Below are 20,728 nucleotides of genomic sequence, written 5' to 3'. Positions count from 1 at the left end.
GGTCACACGTCAACGCCCTCAGGCAGCGTCTATCATCCCAAACAAGGCGCTGACTCTCGAATGTGCACAGGTAACTCTGGAGTGAATAACTTAGAATCGCGCACTGCTTCAAACAATGGGTCAGCCTGCTACTGGACCCAGCATGAAAGTCACTTGAAAACACGGACAGGATGAAAGTCTCTTCCCAATCTTTTGAAGTAAAAGTCCTGTTAGGAATCAATGTTTTCCCACAGAATGGTTCATGCTCCATATCTGGAAACCAAACCTTTAGATACAAAGACTAAAAATCTGGCCTGTGATATTCCTTATGTCCTTCAGTTTTATACTGTGAATTCCATGGTATAATTGTGGGTGTTTGCACAGAGAATGTCATATAAACTTTGGAGGAAACAAATGCTCAAACGCTTCAATTTGTTTTTCCTATTTGGTGAACTATCTCGACCCTCTAGTGAGCCTAACTTGTGTATTTTTCATTTTTCTATTGTGGTCTCAAAGAAGGTCACACATAAAAAGTATCAAAACACTTTTGAGGGTCTAGCACTTAATATGATTAAAATAGTTCAGATGGGTGGTGGTGGCACATGCTTTTAACCCCAGCACTCGGGAGGCAGAGGCAAGCAGATCTCTGTGAGTTCGAGGCTAGCCTGGTCTACAGAGAGAGATTCAGGACAGCCAAGCGCTACACAGAGAAATCCTGCCTTGAAAACCAAATAAATAAAAAAATAAGTAGTCCTGTTAATTGAAGTTTTAACCCCAGAGAAGTGTAAAATAGGTTCTTTCAAGGGTCAATCCTTGGCTGAAACCCTTAGACAGAACGGCTACCGTTAGTACCAGGAACCAGGGAGGAGAGAGCAAGTGACAAGGGAATTTCACACCTCTATTCCGTTCTGAAAAAATAAATAAATAAAACCAGCTAAAATAGAATAAATGGATATGAGAACAAGAACAAGGCACTATTTTATATGATCTTCTAATGGACAGGATATACTGCCAGTACTAGAATCTAAATAGTGTTTAGCCTATGTCATCTTACAAGATAATTTTTTTATGTCTGAGTCTCAGGGTATTCTCAGAGAGAAGTGAGAGAAGGTTCCCAAATGACCTCTAAGGACATTCACGATAGCTCAAGAGTTTATGAAGAGCAACAGAGACATGCGTGGCAGCACTAAACTCCAACACAGCACAGCGCCCCTTTGGTAGGCAACCCGCGTGAACACTCACTCTCCATCTCTTCAGCAGTTCGACTTCAGGAATCTCAAAGTAGGGGAGATGCTAGAGAAGCTGAGGAGGGACAGGGAGGCGCTCTGACAACAAATGCACAGGCCTGGCCCTCTAGATGCTTTAGGTGTATGACTGTTGGGAAGAGACTGGGCAGGAGAGATGTGAATAGATCAGGTGATACGGCTGCAGTGAGATCAACTGTTGCCAAAGGCCTGGCATGGCTGCCCAAGATCTGAATCTGATTGGCCAGCCTCATCATGGAGTCTACTAGCTCTTCAAGCTCTATTCATCGTCCTCCACCATGCCCCAAACCAACCAAAAAGACCAACTAGCATGGAAATTCCACAAAGCCTGGATTGCAAATGATCTCAGTAAATGGAACAAATTCTAGAATTGAGTTTCTGGCCTACCTGGAGGCCAGACGCAGTTAGCATCCTATTACCATTCAGAAATGAAAATCTCGCAATATACGATACATAGATGTCAGATTGAATTAGTCTTGCAGTCTCGTGGATCCTGAGCACACCTGGGAAAGATCCATCCAATGAAGGAAGACAACAGGAGATCACCTGCACAGTTGCCACCAGAGAACTCAAAAGTAGAATGAAGACCACAAAGATGGCGGTGTGAAGCAACGGTTCCAAGACCACCGTTTAGAGAACGGGATGACTAGCGCCCTCATTTCCTGACTCACACGGAGTAAAACACAAGATTTTTTTTTTTAATGTTTATTATGTATACAATATTCTGTCTGCATGTATGCAGACCAGAAGAGGGCACCAGACCTCATTACAGATGGTTGTGAGCCACCATGTGGTTGCTGGGAATTGAACTCAGGACCTTTGGAAGAACAGGCAATGCTCCTAACCGCTGAGTCATCTCTCCAGTCCCAAAACACGAGATTTTGTTTTGTTTTGTTTGTTTGTTTTTCAAGACAGGATTTCTCTGTAGCTTTGGAGCCTGTCTTGGAACTTGCTCCCAGGTTGGCCTTGAACTCACAGAGATTCACCTGCCTTTGCCTCCCCCAAGTGCTGGGATTAAAGGCATGCGCCACCACTGCCCTGCTAAAACATGAGATTTAAAAAGGACTGAGAGCCCAAGAAGCTGAAAACCAAAGACACAGTTTGATGCTACAGGCTGTCAAGTTCTATCAGTTTGATGCTTTTCTTTCCCATAGACCGGATCTGACAGTGCTTAGGAAGCAGTGGAACCCAGCATCCTGATGAGGACTACGATGTGTGACAAGGTCAGAGTGCTGTTTCATGCGTTTTGAAGCTAGGTCTTTCTTCTTGGAAAGTGTTACTTTGTAAAAAGAAAGTAAATCGCCTCTGCTCCATCCTCATTACTCTTTTGTTTGTTTGTTTGTTTTTATTTCTGTTTTTGAGACAGGGTTTCTCTGTAGCTTTGGAGCCTGTCCTGGAACTCACTTTGTAGACCAGACTGGCCTCAAACTCACAGAGATCCGCCTGCCTCTGCCTCCCAGGTGCTGGGATTAAGGGCGTGCGCCACCACCGCCCGGCTCTCCCCATCACTCTTAAATGCTTCAATCAAGAGTTCCACTCTGGCATAAACTGTAAGGGTCAAATCAAAATCTGAAAACAAAAAGCTAAAACTAGTTGCAAGACAATGTTGAGATTTTCTTCTGAGGGACCAGAGAAAGATGGAAAAAAGGAATACAATTTTATGTACCAATATGTGTTGTGGACTATTACCTGAAGATGTGTTACATTTGTTTATGCTGTGGAACACTTGTTTAATGATGCAAAGATGTTACATTCTTTTATGTTGCATTTGTTTAACTCTCTGAAGCTGTGTTATCTTGCCTGTCTAAAACACCTGATTGGTTTGATAAAGAGCTGAATGGCCAATAGCAAGGCAGGAGAAAGGATAGTTGGGGTTGGCAGACAGAGAGAATAAACAGGAGATCAAGGAAGGAGAAAAGGAAGAGGAGGATACAATGGGGCCAGCCACTCAACTACACAGCCAGCCATGGAGTAAGAAGTAAAGAAAGGTAGAGAATAGAGAAAGATAAAAGCCCAGAGGCAAAAGGTAGACAGAAGTAAAGAAAAATTGCCAGAAGCAAGCCAAGCTAAGGCCGGGCATTCCTAAGAAAGAATAAGACACTGTGTGATTTATTTGGGAGCTGGGTGGCTCCCCCACAAAGAGCCAAAGAGTAAAACCAACAATAACTATGGATTTGTTTCTCAGAGAATCTGGATTTGGTGTGCTAGTTTCAGAAACAGGGTTTTTGTAGGCCAGACAGTAAATGGGCTTTACACTAAGTCAGTCCACTGTCACCTATAAAATCTCTATGTATATGCCTTAAATAGTTTTATTTAGCAAAAGTACACTCACCATCTTGGTTTTCTACAAACATTATCATGGGGTAAAGAGCCAAACACAAGGTAGTAAGAACTTTTCTGTATCATGGTAGAAAATTTTTTAAAAATTTAATGTAGATAAACAGAGCTTTCTGAGATTAGTGACACCATCAAAACCAGTAATTCCCACTCCTTGCCCATTTTAACATCCCAGTGAAACTAGATGTGTTCTTAGTCTTGAGCAACCCTACGTGCATGGTGAAGGTTCTTTTTCAGATGTAATGTCCTTACTGCGACAAATCTGTGTGGCCATGCACCTGCATGCAGCTCTAACCTGACCAGTGCTCTTTAACACACCCAGAAGGGACATGGGTGCGTCCAGGTGAACTTACCTTAGAAAAGGATTCTCAAAGAGTATTCCATAGATCAACAGCTAAAGCAGCTCTCAGGAACTTCTTAGAAAGGCAGATTTGCCACTTTACCTCAGATCAACTGATTTGGGAACTGTGGTTGGGACCAGAGATCTATTTGGTAACCCTTCAGATGAGAACCACACTGCCTAAAGCTTTTCAGCTCTGCATCTTAATTTCCCTGCCAGAGACCCTGAACCACATCGCCGTTTCACAGATGTCAGACTTACACTCATTACACTGAGGCCAGAGACCTATGCTCCAGACCCATGGTAAGACATAAGAGCAAATAAATTTATTCTACTGAATTAAAGGGACTTTCCCCCTTGGTTTTGATACTAGTCCTAACAGTGAGCAAAACAATGGGGATATCTAGAGAATCTAAATAACATCTAGATCACCAACCTAAGTCACTTCTCATGACCTGGGAGCTATCGAACTCACCTACTCATGACGTCAGGCGTGCCCACCCAATAGCATTCAAGTGGCTGAGCATATCTTAAAGACATGGAGTGGCACCATAAGCGGATTGTGATTGTTTAAGTTCTTAGAATATCTACTTCTGCCATATTGCTGTTTTTTTCTTAAAAATTGCTGATGGGCTGGGGTGTAGCTCACGTTTGAACAGCTTGCCTGGCATTCCCAAGGTCCTGCATTCAAGACCAGCACGACAGAATCAAGAGCAGCAGCAGCAGTACTAATGGCCTTGTGGAGTTCCCTTTGACTAAATGACAGAGGAGGAACAATAACAGTCTGGTTTATACAAGCTGGCCCAGCCAAAAGTCATATCATGGCAACTTTATTCAGAGAGAGGCCTAAGTAAATAGAATTTTAACTATTATATCTTACCCATATTATAAGCTGAAAGACAGTCTGAGATAAGAAGTTACACTAATAGATTATGACTAATAACCAGATAGGGATATTGTAAAAAGAAAATTTGTTTTAAATTCTGTGTGTGTGTGTGTGAGAGAGAGAGAGAGAGAGAGAGACAGAGAGAGAGAGAGACAGAGAGAGAGAGAGACAGAGAGAGAGAGAGAGAGAGAGAGAGAGACAGACAGACAGACAGACAGACAGACAGACAGACCATGGCATACATGTAGAGGTCAGAGGACAACTTTTGAGTTTGTTTTCTACCATGTGGGTCCCAGGGATGCACCTCAGATCAGACTTCAGGGCAGGCACCTGTACTTACTGAGCCCTCTTGCTGGCCCCACACGGTTATTTTAAAGAGGAAGATGGAAGGACTTGAGATTGGAAATCTGGAAAAGTATGTGAGCACATTTTTTCCAAAACGAGTCTATAATGTCCAGTGATTTGGTTGTGTGTGAACGCAAGACAAAAGGTTCAATGCAGAGGAAGCTCTTAACCATGTAGACAAAATATCCACTCTGTGGAGTCAATCACGGTTTTGTTTTGTTTTTTCTCATTATTCCAAGATTTGATTGTTAAGGCTCCAGAACAAAGGGGTCATGGTGGCAGGAAGAAATATCTAAATTCAATGATATGACTTCCCCTTGGGGCTGACCTGGCTATTGCTGAGGGGTCAGGATGCCCAAAGCAGGGAAGCAAACAGTCTGGAGTCCTTAATACATCAGCACATCCAGATGGACTGTACAGCCATGTAAGTCAGACCCCGGATCTCTGCCAGTCAGCATCTGCCCTCAGTGAAAGTCTTAAGTTCTCTTAAGTAGACTCCTCCTACGTCAGGGTCTTGGGTGTAGTTTGTTTCCTTTGAGCTTGGGCTCCAATTCCCCTCTGCCTGTTAAGTATGCAAGCTGCCCCGAGCTGCCCTGAGCTGCCCCGAGCTGCCCCGAGCTGCCCTGAGCTGCCCACTGCTATTCTGGTCAGCTCCTTTGCTGCCTGACTGGTCCAGACGCCCTACCTTAAGGAGAAAACAGAAACCCAAGGAGGCTCCTTTTACAGAGTGCAAAGAACGAAAAGCACAAAAAGAAATAAAGCAACAATGAGAGCAAGATAATATTAAAATAGTTCTAAATGTGCATTCTGTAAACAAAAGAAGACATTTGCTTAATGAGCAGCTGTGGCAAAAGGCAATCAAAGAATACAAACCTTTGCCGAAAACTATAATGAACTAGTAAGACAAGACCAGATAGATCGTTTTATATTTCTTTGATGAGACTGTAAACTCCACGAGAGCACGGAGGTCTATCTGATTCATTGTCATATGCCTCGTAATTGAACGGTGTCTCTGTTATTGATCTATGAACTCAAATAATTTGTTGGACGGATACCAGCTAGTCTCAGTGAAGTATGCAGAAAAAGTGCCTTGGGTTGGCTGTGCTAGAAGTCCTGAAAAGGGGGGGACTAGAATTTCTAACTGTGGTACTGAGAGAAAGAAAGGGTTTGATTTTTTTCTTTTTTTAAGAAAGCGTCAAGGGTAAATCTAAGCAGAGTGGTCCCGGAGCACTGTTTCAGCTGGGCTTATCTCAGTCACTACTGAAGAACATTCATCCTTTTCCTGAAGCATGGGTCAGAATCCTGTTGGTACGTGCCAAGGGGCTGCAAGTGTCTAATTGTCATTTCAGAACTTATGCTCTCTACTCTAGGTGACGCTCAGGACTGCCCACAATTGTGCGAGGCTTCGCTTCCTGCTAGAGAAGGGCACCAGAAAGGAAGCTGCCGTCTAGTGATTGTGCTGAGACCTGAGAGACAGTCAAGCAATCTCCAGAGCCGTCGATAAAAGAGAGTGAGAGTCCTTAGTGAGAAAAGAGACAAGGACCTGCTCTGCTGTACCCCAGGCTGCCTCTGTGTCACCCAGGCTGCCTGACACTGCTTTTAAACTCTCTGAAAGAACTTATTAGTTATCTAGAGGTGTGGGGTTGTGAAGATCCAAAAGACATGGATGGACTTGGTTCTTTGGGTACAATGCTTTCACAACCTTGCCTTGAACCACAGACAGGGGGACGGAGAGAATCTATGCCACGAGGCTGTTCTCTGACCCCTTTAAGTACACTGCACACAGGTACACATTGCAAATACACGAAACAGAGAAAAAAACTTATTACCTACAATAATCACCACAATCTTCCCTGTGTGGACAGGCTCTTCAGAGGGTATGACTAACAGCATCCTAGACTACAAGGTACCAAGAAACGAGATGGGAGCTCCGTGCCTATCCACAGACCCCTTTCTGCTCACATGGGAGCTCCGTGTCTATCCACAGGCCCCTATCTGCTCACATGGGAGTCTATCTTTACTCTGAAGACCCAGAAGCAGTCAAGGAACCTTCCCTGTGTCTACAACACCACATCCCAAGGGAAGGTGAGCAGAGGAGTCTACAGTAGTCACGACACTTTCAGCTGAGCACACTCTGAAGTGTTTACTTCACCTCTGTTGCTCCTAGAGTACCTGTGGAATAGCTACAGCCATTTTACACAGTGCACCCTAACAACAATGTACCTCGGTCACACGAAACATCTGCTCTCCTTTAGAAACTTGGGTGTAAGAATGAAGAGAGGTGGTAAGTGATAGGAGGGCAGAGTCCCAGGGATTCCCCAAAAGCGCGCGCGCGCGCACGCGCATACTAGCAGGTAGAAAAGTTTTGGTTTTTTTTTTTTTTTATGGCTTACTTCCTTTACACCGTTTAAAAGCAGAATGGCCACTTGCTAGTCTAAACACAACACATGACTCTGCTTCAGCCTGGACCTCAACAAAGAATAATACAATATTCCTGTTTCCATTTTCCCTAGAGCAACCTCAGTCCTAGGGAATGAAATCATTCTCTCACAGGATGTCAGCCTCATAAGTTCTGAAACGATGCTCTAGACAGAAAACAAAGGAAACATAATGGAAAAGCAGCCGCCATTTGTTTTCCCACCAGGGAGAGTTCAATTGCACAACATCCTCTTATCACAAAGCCAAGCTATCAACCAGAGCCACACTTAACTCTTTGTAACACAAAAGACCTTATGACTAGGTAATAAAAAGAGGAGGAAAAACGGGAATCTTTTATTTTAAGATCCTTTTGACCTGTGATAAATTTTTCTAGAAATTCATATAGAGTGAGGTATGGCGGTCCACACTTTCAATACCAGCACTCCAGAGGCAGAGGTGGGTGGATCTCTATGAGCTAGAGACTAGCCTGGTCTACATAGCAAGCTCTAAGCCAGACAAAGTCATGCAGTGAGAAGTTGTCTCAAAAACAACAACAAAACTCATATGGTGGAGGAGAGTGGGGCTGGAGAGATAGCGCAGTCATAAAAAGTGTTTGCTGGCTCTTGCAGAGGACCCATTTCCGGTAGCTTATCACTGCCTGTTATTCCAGCTCCAGGGAATCTGTGCCTTCTTCTGGTCTCTGCAGGCACCTGCACTCACATGCAATGCTTTCACACAAGCATATGCACATATACACAGTTCAAAATAATTATAAAAAATTTAAATTCACACTTGGAGTGTGGCGGGACGGCTCAAGGAGTGTCTTAGATATTTTTTATTGCTGTGATAAAACACCATGACCAAGGCAACTTACAGAAGAAAGTGTTTATTTGGGGCTTATGGTTTCAAAGGATTAGAGTCCATGACCATCCCAGTGGGAGCATGATGGCAGGCAGGCATAGTGCTGGAGCAGTAACTGAGAGCTCACATGTTGATCCACAAGCAGGAGGCAGAGAGAGAGAGAGAGAGAGAGAGAGAGAGAGAGAGAGAGAGCGCCAGAGAAAGGTGTCAGTTTTCTGAACCCTCAAAGCCCACTCACAGTGACACACCTCCTCCAAGCGAGGTTCCTAATCCTTCCCAAATAGTTTCACCAGCTGGGGACAAAGTAGTCACACCTTGTGAAAGCCTGGGGGGGGCTTTCTCTTTCACACAAACAGTAAGAGCCGCAAGTATGGAAATCTAATGTCAGGTTCCCAGCACCCACATAAGAAGCTGAACTTGGCTGTGTATGCCTGTGACCCCAGCAACGGGGGCAGAGACAGGTATGTCCCAAAGACTTGCTGGCCAGATAGCCTAGCCCAAGCAGTGAGATTCCAGTTCAGTGAGAGATCACATCTCAAGACAATACAGTAGAAAGCAATGGAGAAAGGCACCCACATATTCCTCTGTCTGACCTCTCCGTGCCCTACCACACACAAATGAATAATTCATGTGGAAAGTAAATAAGAAACAGCCTGGGTAACATACTGTTAAGAATGCATAACAATGTTTATTTATCCCATGATATTCTATCTGTAAAGCAAGGGCTAGCAAGGTACAGCTCGCAGGCCTGCCTACTGCCCACTTTTGTAGACACACCGAAGTTTTACCAAACACAGCCATACTTTTTTGGTCACAGACTGTCCATGACAGCTTTCCTGCTCAAATTGCAAAGGTAGATAGCTGTTCCAGAGCCTGCCAGTCTATAAAACCCAGCAGATGTGGCCCTTCATGGGAAAGGTTTAACTAGTGGGTCTTAAACTTTAACAAATCATAACACTGGACAAGCTTGTTAAACAGCCATGCGGTCTTCAGAGATCTGGGTTTCTAAGGTGCTCAGAAGCAGCTGTCTATGAACTAAACTTTGAGAGCCAGTGTTCTATCTTATCTCATCACAGATTAACAATGTCCCATAATTACCTAAACTCAGTAAAAGAGACTAACTAGCAAAAAAATGGAAAGGGAGTCATCAAAGGAAAGAAGAGTTGACAAGATGGCGCAGTGGGGAAGTACTCGCCTGACAACCTGAGATAGATCCCCAGAACTCACAGTGGAAAGAGAAAGCCCATCTCCACACATGGTTTCTGACATCCACACTGGCACTGTGCATGGCACATCTGTACACACACACATACACAACACTGTACAGATACACACATATAATAATAATACATTTTTAAAAGAGAAATGGGATAGATCTCTTGACTCATATGGAATTCTTGGTAGCTAAGAGAGTACATTTGAGGCAGGCATGGCGGGGAGTGCCTATAATTCCAGCATTCAAAACACGGAGGTAGGAGGATCATGAGCTCAAAACCAGCCCGGGGTTAGACAGCCAGTTCTAGGCCAGTCTGGAAAACACAAGAAGACCCTGTTCGTTAAAAAAGGAAAGACATCCTGTCCAACTGGCAGACTTCTCACCCCAGCCACTGGGGAAGAAAGGGGAGGAAGGTTTTAAGTTTGAGGCCTAGCTGGCCTCCAGAGATTGTTCAAGACCAGACTGGGCAGCTAAGCAAGATCCCGTCTCAAAAGAAAAAGTCTTTGCAAAAAGACAAGAGAAGAACAAAGGAACAAGTGGCTGCCATGACAGCCACGAAATTCTTCAGTCTGTATCTTAAAGCTAATTCACTGGACGTGTAACACGACACCTGGAGAGTGCCAAAGCCAGGAGCGTGCAGTGCATGAAGCTACAGGAAGAGACTGGAAACATCAGCACACAAATAAGAGGAAAATCCTTCTAGAGGGGTCCAGACAAAAAACTACCTGGGGAAGAAGCTAGGTAAGTAAAAAACAACTTTTTAAGATACAAAACAAACACTTGTCTTTAAAAAAAAAAAACTACATGTGGCAGAAACCAGTTTTACTGTTTTTAAGAAAGCCTTTCCCACGGCCGAGTGCGTCCTTCTGACCTTCCGCTGCCATCCTCATGAAGGAACTCGGGGTAAATGTTAGGAATTTACAAGGTCACTGCCAGCATTCAGACTTAAAATGCACATAGCTACTACCCAGAGAGGAAGCCAGATTAAAACAGGTATTTGAAGAACACTCCCTGGAAAATGAGCTATAACATAGCATCATGGGAGAAGCAAGAAGGAACGCAGTAATTAGCGCCTGCTGGTGTTCCCGCACATACTTAGGGTCCTGATTGATCAATGGAAGTCTCCCAGGATCCTTTGTTGAGAATTCAAAAGAACACCTCACGGGGTTGAGGATGTGGCTGAGTGGGGGACCGTGCTCAGTCCTCAGTGCCCCTCATCTGATAAACGGAAGGAGACTTTGCATTGCTTTGGGAAACAACGACTGAAACTACAACAATGTAACTTGTGACTCTCTTAATGTTGCATCTTAGTATCCAAAACTGTCCTGCCCAGACGGGAGTCCTGAATGAGGGGGTCAGACAGCTATTCAAGGAGACAATGGAAGACCATCAAAGCTGCAAGATCAAAGGGAGCCAGTTTTTTTTTTGTTTTTTTTTTTTTTTTTGGTTTTTCGAGACAGGGTTTCTCTGTAGCTTTGGAGCCTTTCCTGGAACTCCCTTTGTAGACCAGGCTGGCCTCGAACTTACAGAGATCCGCCTGCCTCTGCCTCCCGAGTGCTGGGATTAAAGGCGTGCGCCACCACCGCCCGGCAAACGGAGCCAGTTTTAAAAGTTCTAGCCAGACCCTGTTTCTAGGGGTTTCGTCTCTTGGAGACAGCTTGACTTTAGGAAGAGCTTTACTGCCTTCAGCTTTTCTAGAGAAAGATTACAAAACAACACACTTGTCTCTTCTTTCCTTCACGAAACTTATCAACCTACCAGATCTGTGTGGCAGGGCAGGTTCCTGTCTCTACAGGTAGCTCTTTCTTCCCACACCTCCCTCAGATATTAGCCTATCTCTAAACCAGAGGCAGGTAGGTAACCGAGGCACCTGGGGCAATCTTTAGTGTCACCCCGCTCTTCACCCCACAAGTGGGGTTTCTTCTCACAAGTAACTTACAGAAAGAACACATACTTAAATGTCATGCCTGAGAAAAAGTCACTTTTCTGGTAAACATTGTCCTTAATGCCGAGACGTTCCAGTAATTTATTGGCTTTGGTAAAACTAAACCAAATGATAATTATTTAAAAAAAAACATGCAAGTTTCTTCAACTTTAGCTCAACCATTGAAAGAATTCAGAATTCACCATTTCAGAGAAGCAACCATCCAAAACTCAGGAAAGCAAAATGTTTCGGTCATCTGCAATCACCATTCATTATGAACTAACCCTTGTTCTAAACAAATTAATATGCACGAAACATGGCGGGGGGGGGACTAAATTTTCAAAAGTAATTTTAAAAACCATGACTGGTTAAACAAAACAAAAACTATATTTAAAGATTAAAAAGTGATAATTAAAAAACTACGTATAAAGTAATTTATATGACTGACCTCCATCTCCACAGCAGCAGCCCCCTGGTCGTAGTGGCCCATCAGATTGGGGAAGAAGGTCATGTTGTAAGCCATTTTCATACATCTGGGGACCGTGATGGGCTCGCAGGTGAAGAGGCTGTGTCCTCTTACCAAGGGTAGGAAAAGGCCCAGCAACAGAAATGGGGCCATTTCCATTTTCTTCAGACTTCCGATTTTACCGCATGGTTAGGGTTAACCTTAAACCCCTCGCATCATCAGAAGATTCTCATTCAGAGATTAAAAAACGTTCAAACGCCTCATTCCATTATTTTCACCCTTTTGCAGGAAGCTGTTTCCTGAAAAAATGAGTCCTGGGTCAGCCGCTGTAAAAAACATAACCAAAGTGTGTTATCAGCCACATCTGTCAATCAAGTCACGTCAAACTTCATTCTAGGTAACTGACACTGGGGGGAAATGATGGAAAGTTCCACCCTAGAGATGCGTTTCCACCTGCCTCGGCATGGAATGTATCATTTTGCTGAGGAAGCTTCCATTCTGGAGAGCGGCTGATGGAAGGTTTGGGAAGAAACGCTGGGCCAACATGGGGTGAGCAGGTTGGAGGTGGGAAAGGGCTGGAAGGGAGGTGTGGAGGCGTGCAGCCCAGGGTCCCTCGGTAATCTTGGTAATCTCGCTATTGGGGGGAAAACAGTCCCAGTGGGATTCCCTGAGACCCAGAGTTCTTTAACTTTAGCACTCGCTCCCACAGCAGTCTTCCGCGGATATGCTTTTCCTGTTTTCCCAAAAGGCCGCTCTGTCAGGCAGGGTTGACCGAGGTCCCCAGGGAAGAGCGGGCCAGCCTGGTGAGTCTACAACGGTGTTAATCTCACTCTTCCCTTCGGTGCGCTCACCCGTGCCCTCTCCGACCCGCGTCCCACCCAGCGCAAACCTTCCATCCGCAGCTCCTGGCACCGGTGTGGGTGGGTGGCTCCCCTGAACTCCCGGTGCCCCGCGCCTGGGCACCTGTCCCCGGCCTGCAGCCGAGCCGCGGCGTCCCGGGGCCTGCGGGGACCCTGGAGTCAGACGCACCTGCGGCACCCGCCCCGTCGGGTCGGCCGGGTCGCCTCACCTCGGGCGGCTCTCCGTCCGCGTCCGACGGCTCGCCGGGCCGGGGAGGGGTGCGCTGGGGTGGGGTACGGCGGGGTGGGGGGCAGCGTCCGGGCCTCCACCGCCTCCGGGGCCTCGGGGGGAGCGAGAGCTGGGCGATCCCGCGAGACTGCGTGCGCCTCCAGGTCGACCGGGCAGGTTGGGGCTCGCGGCAGCACGAGCGGGCGGCGGTGGGACCGGCCCCGCGCCCCGCCCCGCCCGCCCCGCTCCTCCCACCCCCGGCCGCCGCCGAGCGGGCGAGCCCTCCGCCTGCCAGGCCCACGTCGAGCTGCCAGGCAGACCCAGCCTAGGACTCACCGACAGCCAACCCCCCTCAATCCGGAACACACCGCGCGTGGATCTGCTCCGTGGTGACTTCGGAGTTGGCCCGCGTGTAGCTTTCCGGGGACTTATCTAAAAAAACGTCCATTGCCAGGCGGTGGTGGCGCACGCCTTTAATCCCAGCACTTGGAAGGCAGAGGCAGGTGAATCTCTGTGAGTTCGAGGCCAGCCTGGTCTACAAGAGCTAGTTCCAGGACAGGCTCCAAAACTACAGAGAAACCCTGTCTCGAAAAACCAAAATAAATAAATAAATAAATAAATAAATAAATAAATAAATAAATAAATAAAAAGTCCATTAACTCGGGCGCTCTGGTCACCCCCTCGACGGCAGGTGCCGGTGGAAGTCCAGCTCCGGCTGGTTCTGCAGCTTTCCTGCGGGAAATTCCCCACAGATTGAGCTTTAGTCAACGTGGTTTGTAGCACCAGCTCTGCCACCGTGAAGAAGTTAAATTACCTAAAAGGGGCGTGGGAGTGCTTAGAGCCCTCGCTATGGAAACAGCATAAGTGGGAACAATGATGGGTACTTTTCTTTCTTTCTTTTTCTTTTTTAGTCTTTGACATTCATTTACATATAATCTGCAGGACTCTGGTATAAAGCACAAACTAACTTGCTGAAACGTTTTGACAAATGCGAAGTGACTTTGTTGTTGTTCCTAACGGGTAGAGAACCCAAGGCTCTGTGCCTACTAGCAAGGTGCCTACTATGGGACACTCCATTTCCAGTCTGTAAACTAACCTGAGACCGCTGTTAGCCGAATCCACTGTGCTGTAGAAAAATGTCACATGTCATAACCTGGAATAAGCAGCACCACTGAATATCCAGAAGAAAGTTGAGATCTGCAAAATATTAAAATTTGGAGAGGAGAATTCTTTTCCAGCTTTATCCAAAATTTAGGACAAGCGCTCTCCTCTAATCCCAGCACTCCGGATGGCGGAGGCGGGCCGATCTCCGAGTTCCTGGACAGCCAGGCTATACAAAGAAACCCTGCTTTGAAACAAAACAAAACAGAAACAAAATCAAAAGCATAGAACAAGTGTAAATGGCGAATAGTGTTAAAGAAAATGTAATATTATCTTAATTACTCTTAATATCATTCAAACTCAGACAGTTTATGTACTGCAGAATGGGTTTCTATGTAGGACGTTCCTCTGTGGAGAATTAGCCTTCTACATGGGAGGAATATTGCTCACAAAATTTTAAGTTTCTGTATAGAAGGAATATTTCTCATTTGGGTGCAGTGTCATGGGCCTGGAATTCCGGTACTCAGAAGCCGGAGACTGAAGGATCTCAAATTCTGTGCCAGCCTAGGTTACAGAGCAACCCGAAGGTCACCCTGGGATATCATGAGCCCCTGATCAAACTACAGAAGAAAAAAATTTTCTGTAGCTCCCTTACTCTTACAAGTTTTGTGAACATATCTATGGTCAGGCTAGAATACCTGAACCAGGTAGTGGCATTTTAATGTGATACACTTGAAATCCATAAACATATACTATGTGATTTAGAGGGGAAACGCCATGAGGGTTTTTTTTTTTTAACAGAAGTGCAGTCTATTTTTATCCTTAATTGCATTTAATTATATAGTGAGTAGTGATGAACTAAAATGATTTGGGGACATTAGAGGCTGGATGTGGAGCATTCAGGCAATTATCTCTATCATCCGTGTCTTTCAATATAAAAAGCTTACTTCAGTGGCCTAAGATTAAGAACACAAGCTTGAGAGTTCAGAGTTGCTGGCTTCAAAGCTTAGCTCTGGGACTAGCCAACTGTGTGACCCCTGACGGTGCTCAGCTCCTCTGCCTACGCATCATCGTCTATAATACACGAATTTTTCCCTGACAGTGATGGTTGTGCTTGTCTTTTCTTTCTTGGTTTGTTCCTGTTTCTCTCATCTAAAGCTGGGGATGTGGTCACTGAAAATTGAAGCAGACTTTCCCTTTTCATTTGAGGCCAGTTTTGCAAGGTAGATGTTTTTCTCTCTCAGCACACTCTTCTTTCTGCACTGTTTCTCTGATCTTTTCTTCTCTGGTGAACTTTCACCATCCCATCTGTTAGTTATTTGTTCTTTACAGATCTTCCTTCACAGCTTGATGACATTCCCTTCCAGCTCCAGTTTGATAAAAGACAAGTTTTGTTAAATACTTTTCTGTATCCACTAATGTGATCATGTGACTTTTCTGCTTTAGCCTATGTCATGTGATGAACTGTCTACATTGATTCTAAAATGTTGAGCCATAGGATAAATGATGGTTGTGACATACAATGTTTATCTGTTGAAACTTGCTTTGAGACCAAGTATTTGGTCAGTTTGGAAGAATGTTCTGTAAGGTGCTGAGAAGAAGGTATACTCTTTTGTGTTTGGATGAAATGTTCTGTAGATATCTGTTAGATCCATTTGATCTGTAGGTTTGTGTTTGGATGACCCGTCCATTTATTAGAGTTAGGTACTGAAGTCTCCCACTGCTAATGTGTGAGGGTTGATGTGTGATTTAAGCTGCAGTGGTGTTTCTTATACAAATGTGGGTGCCCATGTGTTTGGGCATAGACGTTAAGAATTGAAATATCATTGGATGGATTTTTCCTTTGATGAGTATGAAATGTCCTTCTTCATCTCCTTTTCTTGGATTGCCAGATCCCAAGATAGCAACGCAGAGACTTTTTATTAATTATGAAATCTTGGCCTTAGCTTAGGCCTTTCCCCAACTAACACTTATAACTTAAACTAACTGGTTTTTATTAATCAACGTTCTGTCATATGGCGTTTAATCTTTTTTCAGTACAGCATATCTGACTTTCTCTAAGTCTGCTGACAAAAATCCTCAGGCCTAGAATCCTCTCCTCTTCCTCTCTCTTCCTGGAATCCCACCTGTCCTCTCCTGCCTAGTTACTGGCCATTCAGCTCTTTATAAAACCAATCAGAAGGCACCTTAGAGACACATCTTTACATCTTTACAGTCTGTGTAAATATTCTGCAACATTCCCTCCTTTTTGTCTAAATAAAAAGGAAAGGGTTTAACTTTAACACAGCAAAACTATATATAATAAGATCAGTTATCAGGTAAGAATTACATTTACAATGTCCATTTTATTTGTATTTGAGAAATTCAGAGAAAATATTCTATTATCTATCCTATCTTGATGAGTCCAGAGTTTTATACCTAAACCACTTCATATCATATCTTGTATTACCAACCTAAAAAATATCCTTTTAGACCTTAAAAGATTTTCTTAAATAAACAACTTAAGCCTTTATGTCTCTTAACCTTAAAAACTTTACATCTTTCTTGTAAGTTTCTTTTTTGAATGTTGTAACAAAGAAAATGGCATGACTATCTAGTCTTCAACCCCAATCAGATATCCAAGAAGGATGAAATATTACCTGAGTAAATAGGAAGCGTAGAGCAAACAACTTCCAAAACTATAGCAATGACAGAGATATCTGACTGCCTGGACAGTCACCTCAGGTTCCTCTGCAATGTTGGGGCAGCCATCTCTGGCCTACAGGCCCAGAATATCTGACAGACTTTTCAGTGAAGCAGGAATTTTGAAGAATATTCTACCTTCAGCAGTTGTCTTCCTTTGTGTTCTGCTCATCCAATTTGGACAGCTTACTGTCAACAGTCAAGACAAGGACAGTTTCTTTGCCCAGTGGCTAACTTTGTCACAAATGAAAACAAACCCTGTAGTCAGATTTTTCTTTGGACCACCAGCTCAAAAATAATGATATGGAGGCTTATTAGTAATTATGAAAGCTCGGCCTTAGTTTGTCCTACTAGCTATTCTAACTTAAATTAGCCCATTTATTTTAATCTACTTTCTGTCCCATGGCTCATTACCTCATCTCTCCATACTGCCCATGCTCCTTCCTCCATGTCTGGCTGGCAACTCAGCCTTCTTCCTCCCAGAGTTCTCTCTGCTGGGAAGTCCTGCCTATACCTCCTGCCTAGCTATTGGCTGTTCAAATCACACCATCACATTTTACACAGTGTACAAATATCCCACAACAAAACTCCATATGGAGGTTCTTTGATACCCAACATTCTTTTTTGAAGTAGATTGATGGCTGCCAAGAGCAGACATGTCTCACTGCCATGAAAAACCTTAGGTTATTAAAGTATTTTCTTTTTTTTTTTTCTTTCTTTTTTTTTTTTTTCCGAGACAGGGTTTCTCTGTAGCTTTGGTGCCCATCCCAGAACTAGCTCTTGTAGACCAGGCTGGCTTCGAACTCACAGAGATCCGCCTGCCTCTGCCTCCCGAGTGCTGGGATTAAAGGCATGCGCCACCACTGCCTGGCATTAAAGTATTTTAAATGTCGTATTCTGTGGGTCTCTGAAGTGTTTGAAGACTACCTAGATATCTAAACTATATCTCTATTTAACCTTGAAAACATACCTAACATGACTACAAGTTTGATTGTTATAGATGACTAACTACTAACCTGCACTTCATTATCCTAAATAGTTTGTAATAATAACTTTCAAGGAATAGAAATTTACATTGCATTGGTAAATGAGCTACATAGGTACTATACTATACCTTAAACAAGAATAGAAACATATATGATATATATATATATATCATATATGTTTCTATTCTATATTCTATACACACACACACACACAAAAGATTAATTCTGACATCATTGCTGCCTATCATTGATCTTGGAAATTCTCAGTCATGTGGCTTTAAATAATTTTTTCTGTTTTTTTTTTTTCAATTTTTATCCTTCTGCTACTCCCATCAACAATAGTTTTTAGCCTAGCCAGTGTTGGATATTGTGTTTCATTGCTTTTCTGTTTTGGGGTTTACAAGTTCTTATTGATTTATCTTGAGCTCAGAGCATCTCTCTTCAAAAATCTCCAATCTACTAATATTGATGAACCCATCATAGGAATTCTTTATTTTGATTACAGTGGTTCCCTTTAAAAAGATCCATTTATTTTTATTTTGTTTTGCCCGCGTGTATATGCATGCACCTTGCGCATGCCTGGTACCCACAAGGGCAAGAAGAAGGTGTCTGATCCTCTGCAACTGGAGTTACAGGCTGTTATGCGTCATCATGTGGATGCTGGGAACTGAACCCAGGTCCTCTGCAAGAGCAGTAAGTGCCCTTAACTGCTGAGCCAACTCTAGGACCTACAGTGTTTTTTAATATCCAGGAATTTTTAATTCATTCTTCCTTAAAATTTCTGTTTCTTATATTTTCCCACTCATTTTTGTGTATTTCCTACTGTTTTCGGTACAGCCCTTAGTGTATTTACTGTAGCTATTTTAAGTTGCTAGTCTAATAATTCCACTATCACTGCTGTGTGTGAAATTTGTTTTAAGGTTTCCTTTGTCTCTGACTGACTTTGTAATATGCCTTGTGATTTTTGCTAAAAGCGGAACATGATCCACTGGGCCCTAGTGGGGAAATGATGGGGCCTTTTAAACATGGTGTCCCGTGTGCAGGGGGTAGGGGAGCTGTCGCAGGGACCTTGGATTCCTTCTAGCCTTTGTGATCCGGAGACTCTGGGCTGGGAATTCATAGGAACGTCTTAAGTTTTCAACCTCCTCTGACAGGCCAGGTGGCTAGAAGCGGTGAGGTTGAATGCTTGACCTCCTCCAGTTGGCGTGGGCTCCCAATAGTTTAGGTTCCAGTAAACTAGTTTATCCTGAGAGCAGGTTTTCATGAGAAAAACAGCGCCCGGCATTGTGTCTGTCCACCTTCTATCGTGTCGCGATACTCGAGATAAGCACCTTGTGAGGGGAGAAACTTATTTTGGCTCATGGTTTCTGTCTGTGGTCACTTGTCCCTGTCGCTTTGGAGCGTGTGGCCAGGCAGTCATGGCTGGAAAGCATAGTGCTTGCATGGGTCCCTTCCCTTCTGAAATTCTCTGCCAACTCCATCTTCTCTTAAGGCCTGAAAGCTCTTTCCACAACTCAGGTCCCTGCAAGTGAGATTTGTGAGTTTTGCATTGACTTAAGGGTGTCTGTAAACATGACCTAGAGAATAGTTTTTCCTTTAAAATGAACTTCCACATGAAATGCATTGCCTGTGGCTTTCTGCTCTACAATCTAAGTGAGGCAGTGTTTGCAGCACGGCGGTTCACCTTGGTTTAATCTGTATAGCTGGCCACTTAATCTAAATATCTATATAGACATGATATGCCTTCAAATCTGCCTCCAGTGTGACTGGAAAAGTAAACTTTTGGGGCACTATAACATGACACGGTGGGACAGAGCCACATATTTTAATGACAGTCTGATGCATGGGATTGCCTTTCTGGAGCTCTGGTATTGCCATTTGCAAATAAAGAGATTTATAATGCTGAAGCAAAACGGGCTCAGCCCTGTTGCTGCTTTGACTCACTCTTCATTTCTATGTGTTTACTTACTGGGTTTTGTTCCCAGTGGCTTACCACCTGCCATCTGGGCACCTTTAATGTTTAATATCTATATTTTTATTGTTATTTAGCAAAGCAGTCATATTAAGTCAAATAGTAGAAGTAGTATTTTTCCTCCAACTACTAGCCAGTATCTAGGGCTTCTTGCCACAAGCTTAGTGATTTATATAAGAACTATGTTCCTTTGATGTGAAAACCTAATTTTATACCTGATTGCATTTCATGGGCTGCTAATAACTCTGGGTGGTTTTAAAAACTGTCCTTAAAATTAGATCGAAGAAATCCTTAGATTATAAGAATTAATGCTCTTAAAATGCTTATGCTACCCAAAGTGATCTAGATTTAATGCTATCCATATCAAAATCTGAGTGGGCCTTTTTTTTTTTTACAGAAACCAAAAAAAAAAATTGTATGGTACCACACAAGACCCTGCATATATTGGACCCTTCTTTGTCTGAACCAGATGTAAAACTGAACTTGAAATGAATGAGACTTAAATGTAAGACCCGAGACTGTAAAACTCCAGAAAACGTTTGACATTAGTCTCAACAATGAGCTTTAGATACAGACAACAAATGCAAATCAATGGGAGAGATTTTATTTCAAAGTTACAACTGATAAATATCAGTATTTTAGTTTATTTTCTGTTGGTGGTACACATGCATGCAGAACGCCCATGCACATAAAAAAAATGAGTCTTAAGAAAGAAAATAATTCCTAAAACTCCCCAGAATAAGACTAACATCTTGCTTTTGGGGGTGTCCCATGGTTAATTTAAAGGGAAAGGGGGAGTTAGGAGGTCCCTATTGGGGCCTTTATAAAGTATAGGGAGGAGTTGATATAGGAGTGTCCTAAAACAGCAGATAGTGGGTGAAA

The 20,728-nt window shown here is 43.7% G+C and overlaps 1 protein-coding gene across 3 annotated transcripts in view; it reads right to left on the bottom strand.

Annotated features, from left to right (window-relative positions):
- Fzd6 (frizzled class receptor 6) overlaps positions 1-13,283 on the bottom strand; it is a 30,533-nt gene extending 17,250 nt beyond the window's left edge. Inside the window, exons 1-2 of one of the 3 annotated variants that reach the window (XM_057792653.1) lie at positions 12,927-13,283; positions 12,020-12,363 (exon numbers count right to left, since the gene is read on the bottom strand). In XM_057792653.1, the coding sequence (XP_057648636.1) occupies positions 12,020-12,196 (177 nt within the window). In that variant the 5' untranslated portion in view covers positions 12,197-12,363; positions 12,927-13,283. The remainder of the gene's footprint in view (positions 1-12,019; positions 12,364-12,926) is intronic. The other 2 variants (XM_057792654.1, XM_057792655.1) reach the window with 2 other exon arrangements.
- Between the last annotated feature and the right edge of the window lie 7,445 nt (positions 13,284-20,728).

Source organism: Chionomys nivalis, chromosome 17 (assembly GCF_950005125.1).
Source record: "Chionomys nivalis chromosome 17, mChiNiv1.1, whole genome shotgun sequence".
Lineage (NCBI taxonomy): Eukaryota > Metazoa > Chordata > Mammalia > Rodentia > Cricetidae > Chionomys > Chionomys nivalis.
This window is presented reverse-complemented; position numbering and strand designations above follow the sequence as displayed.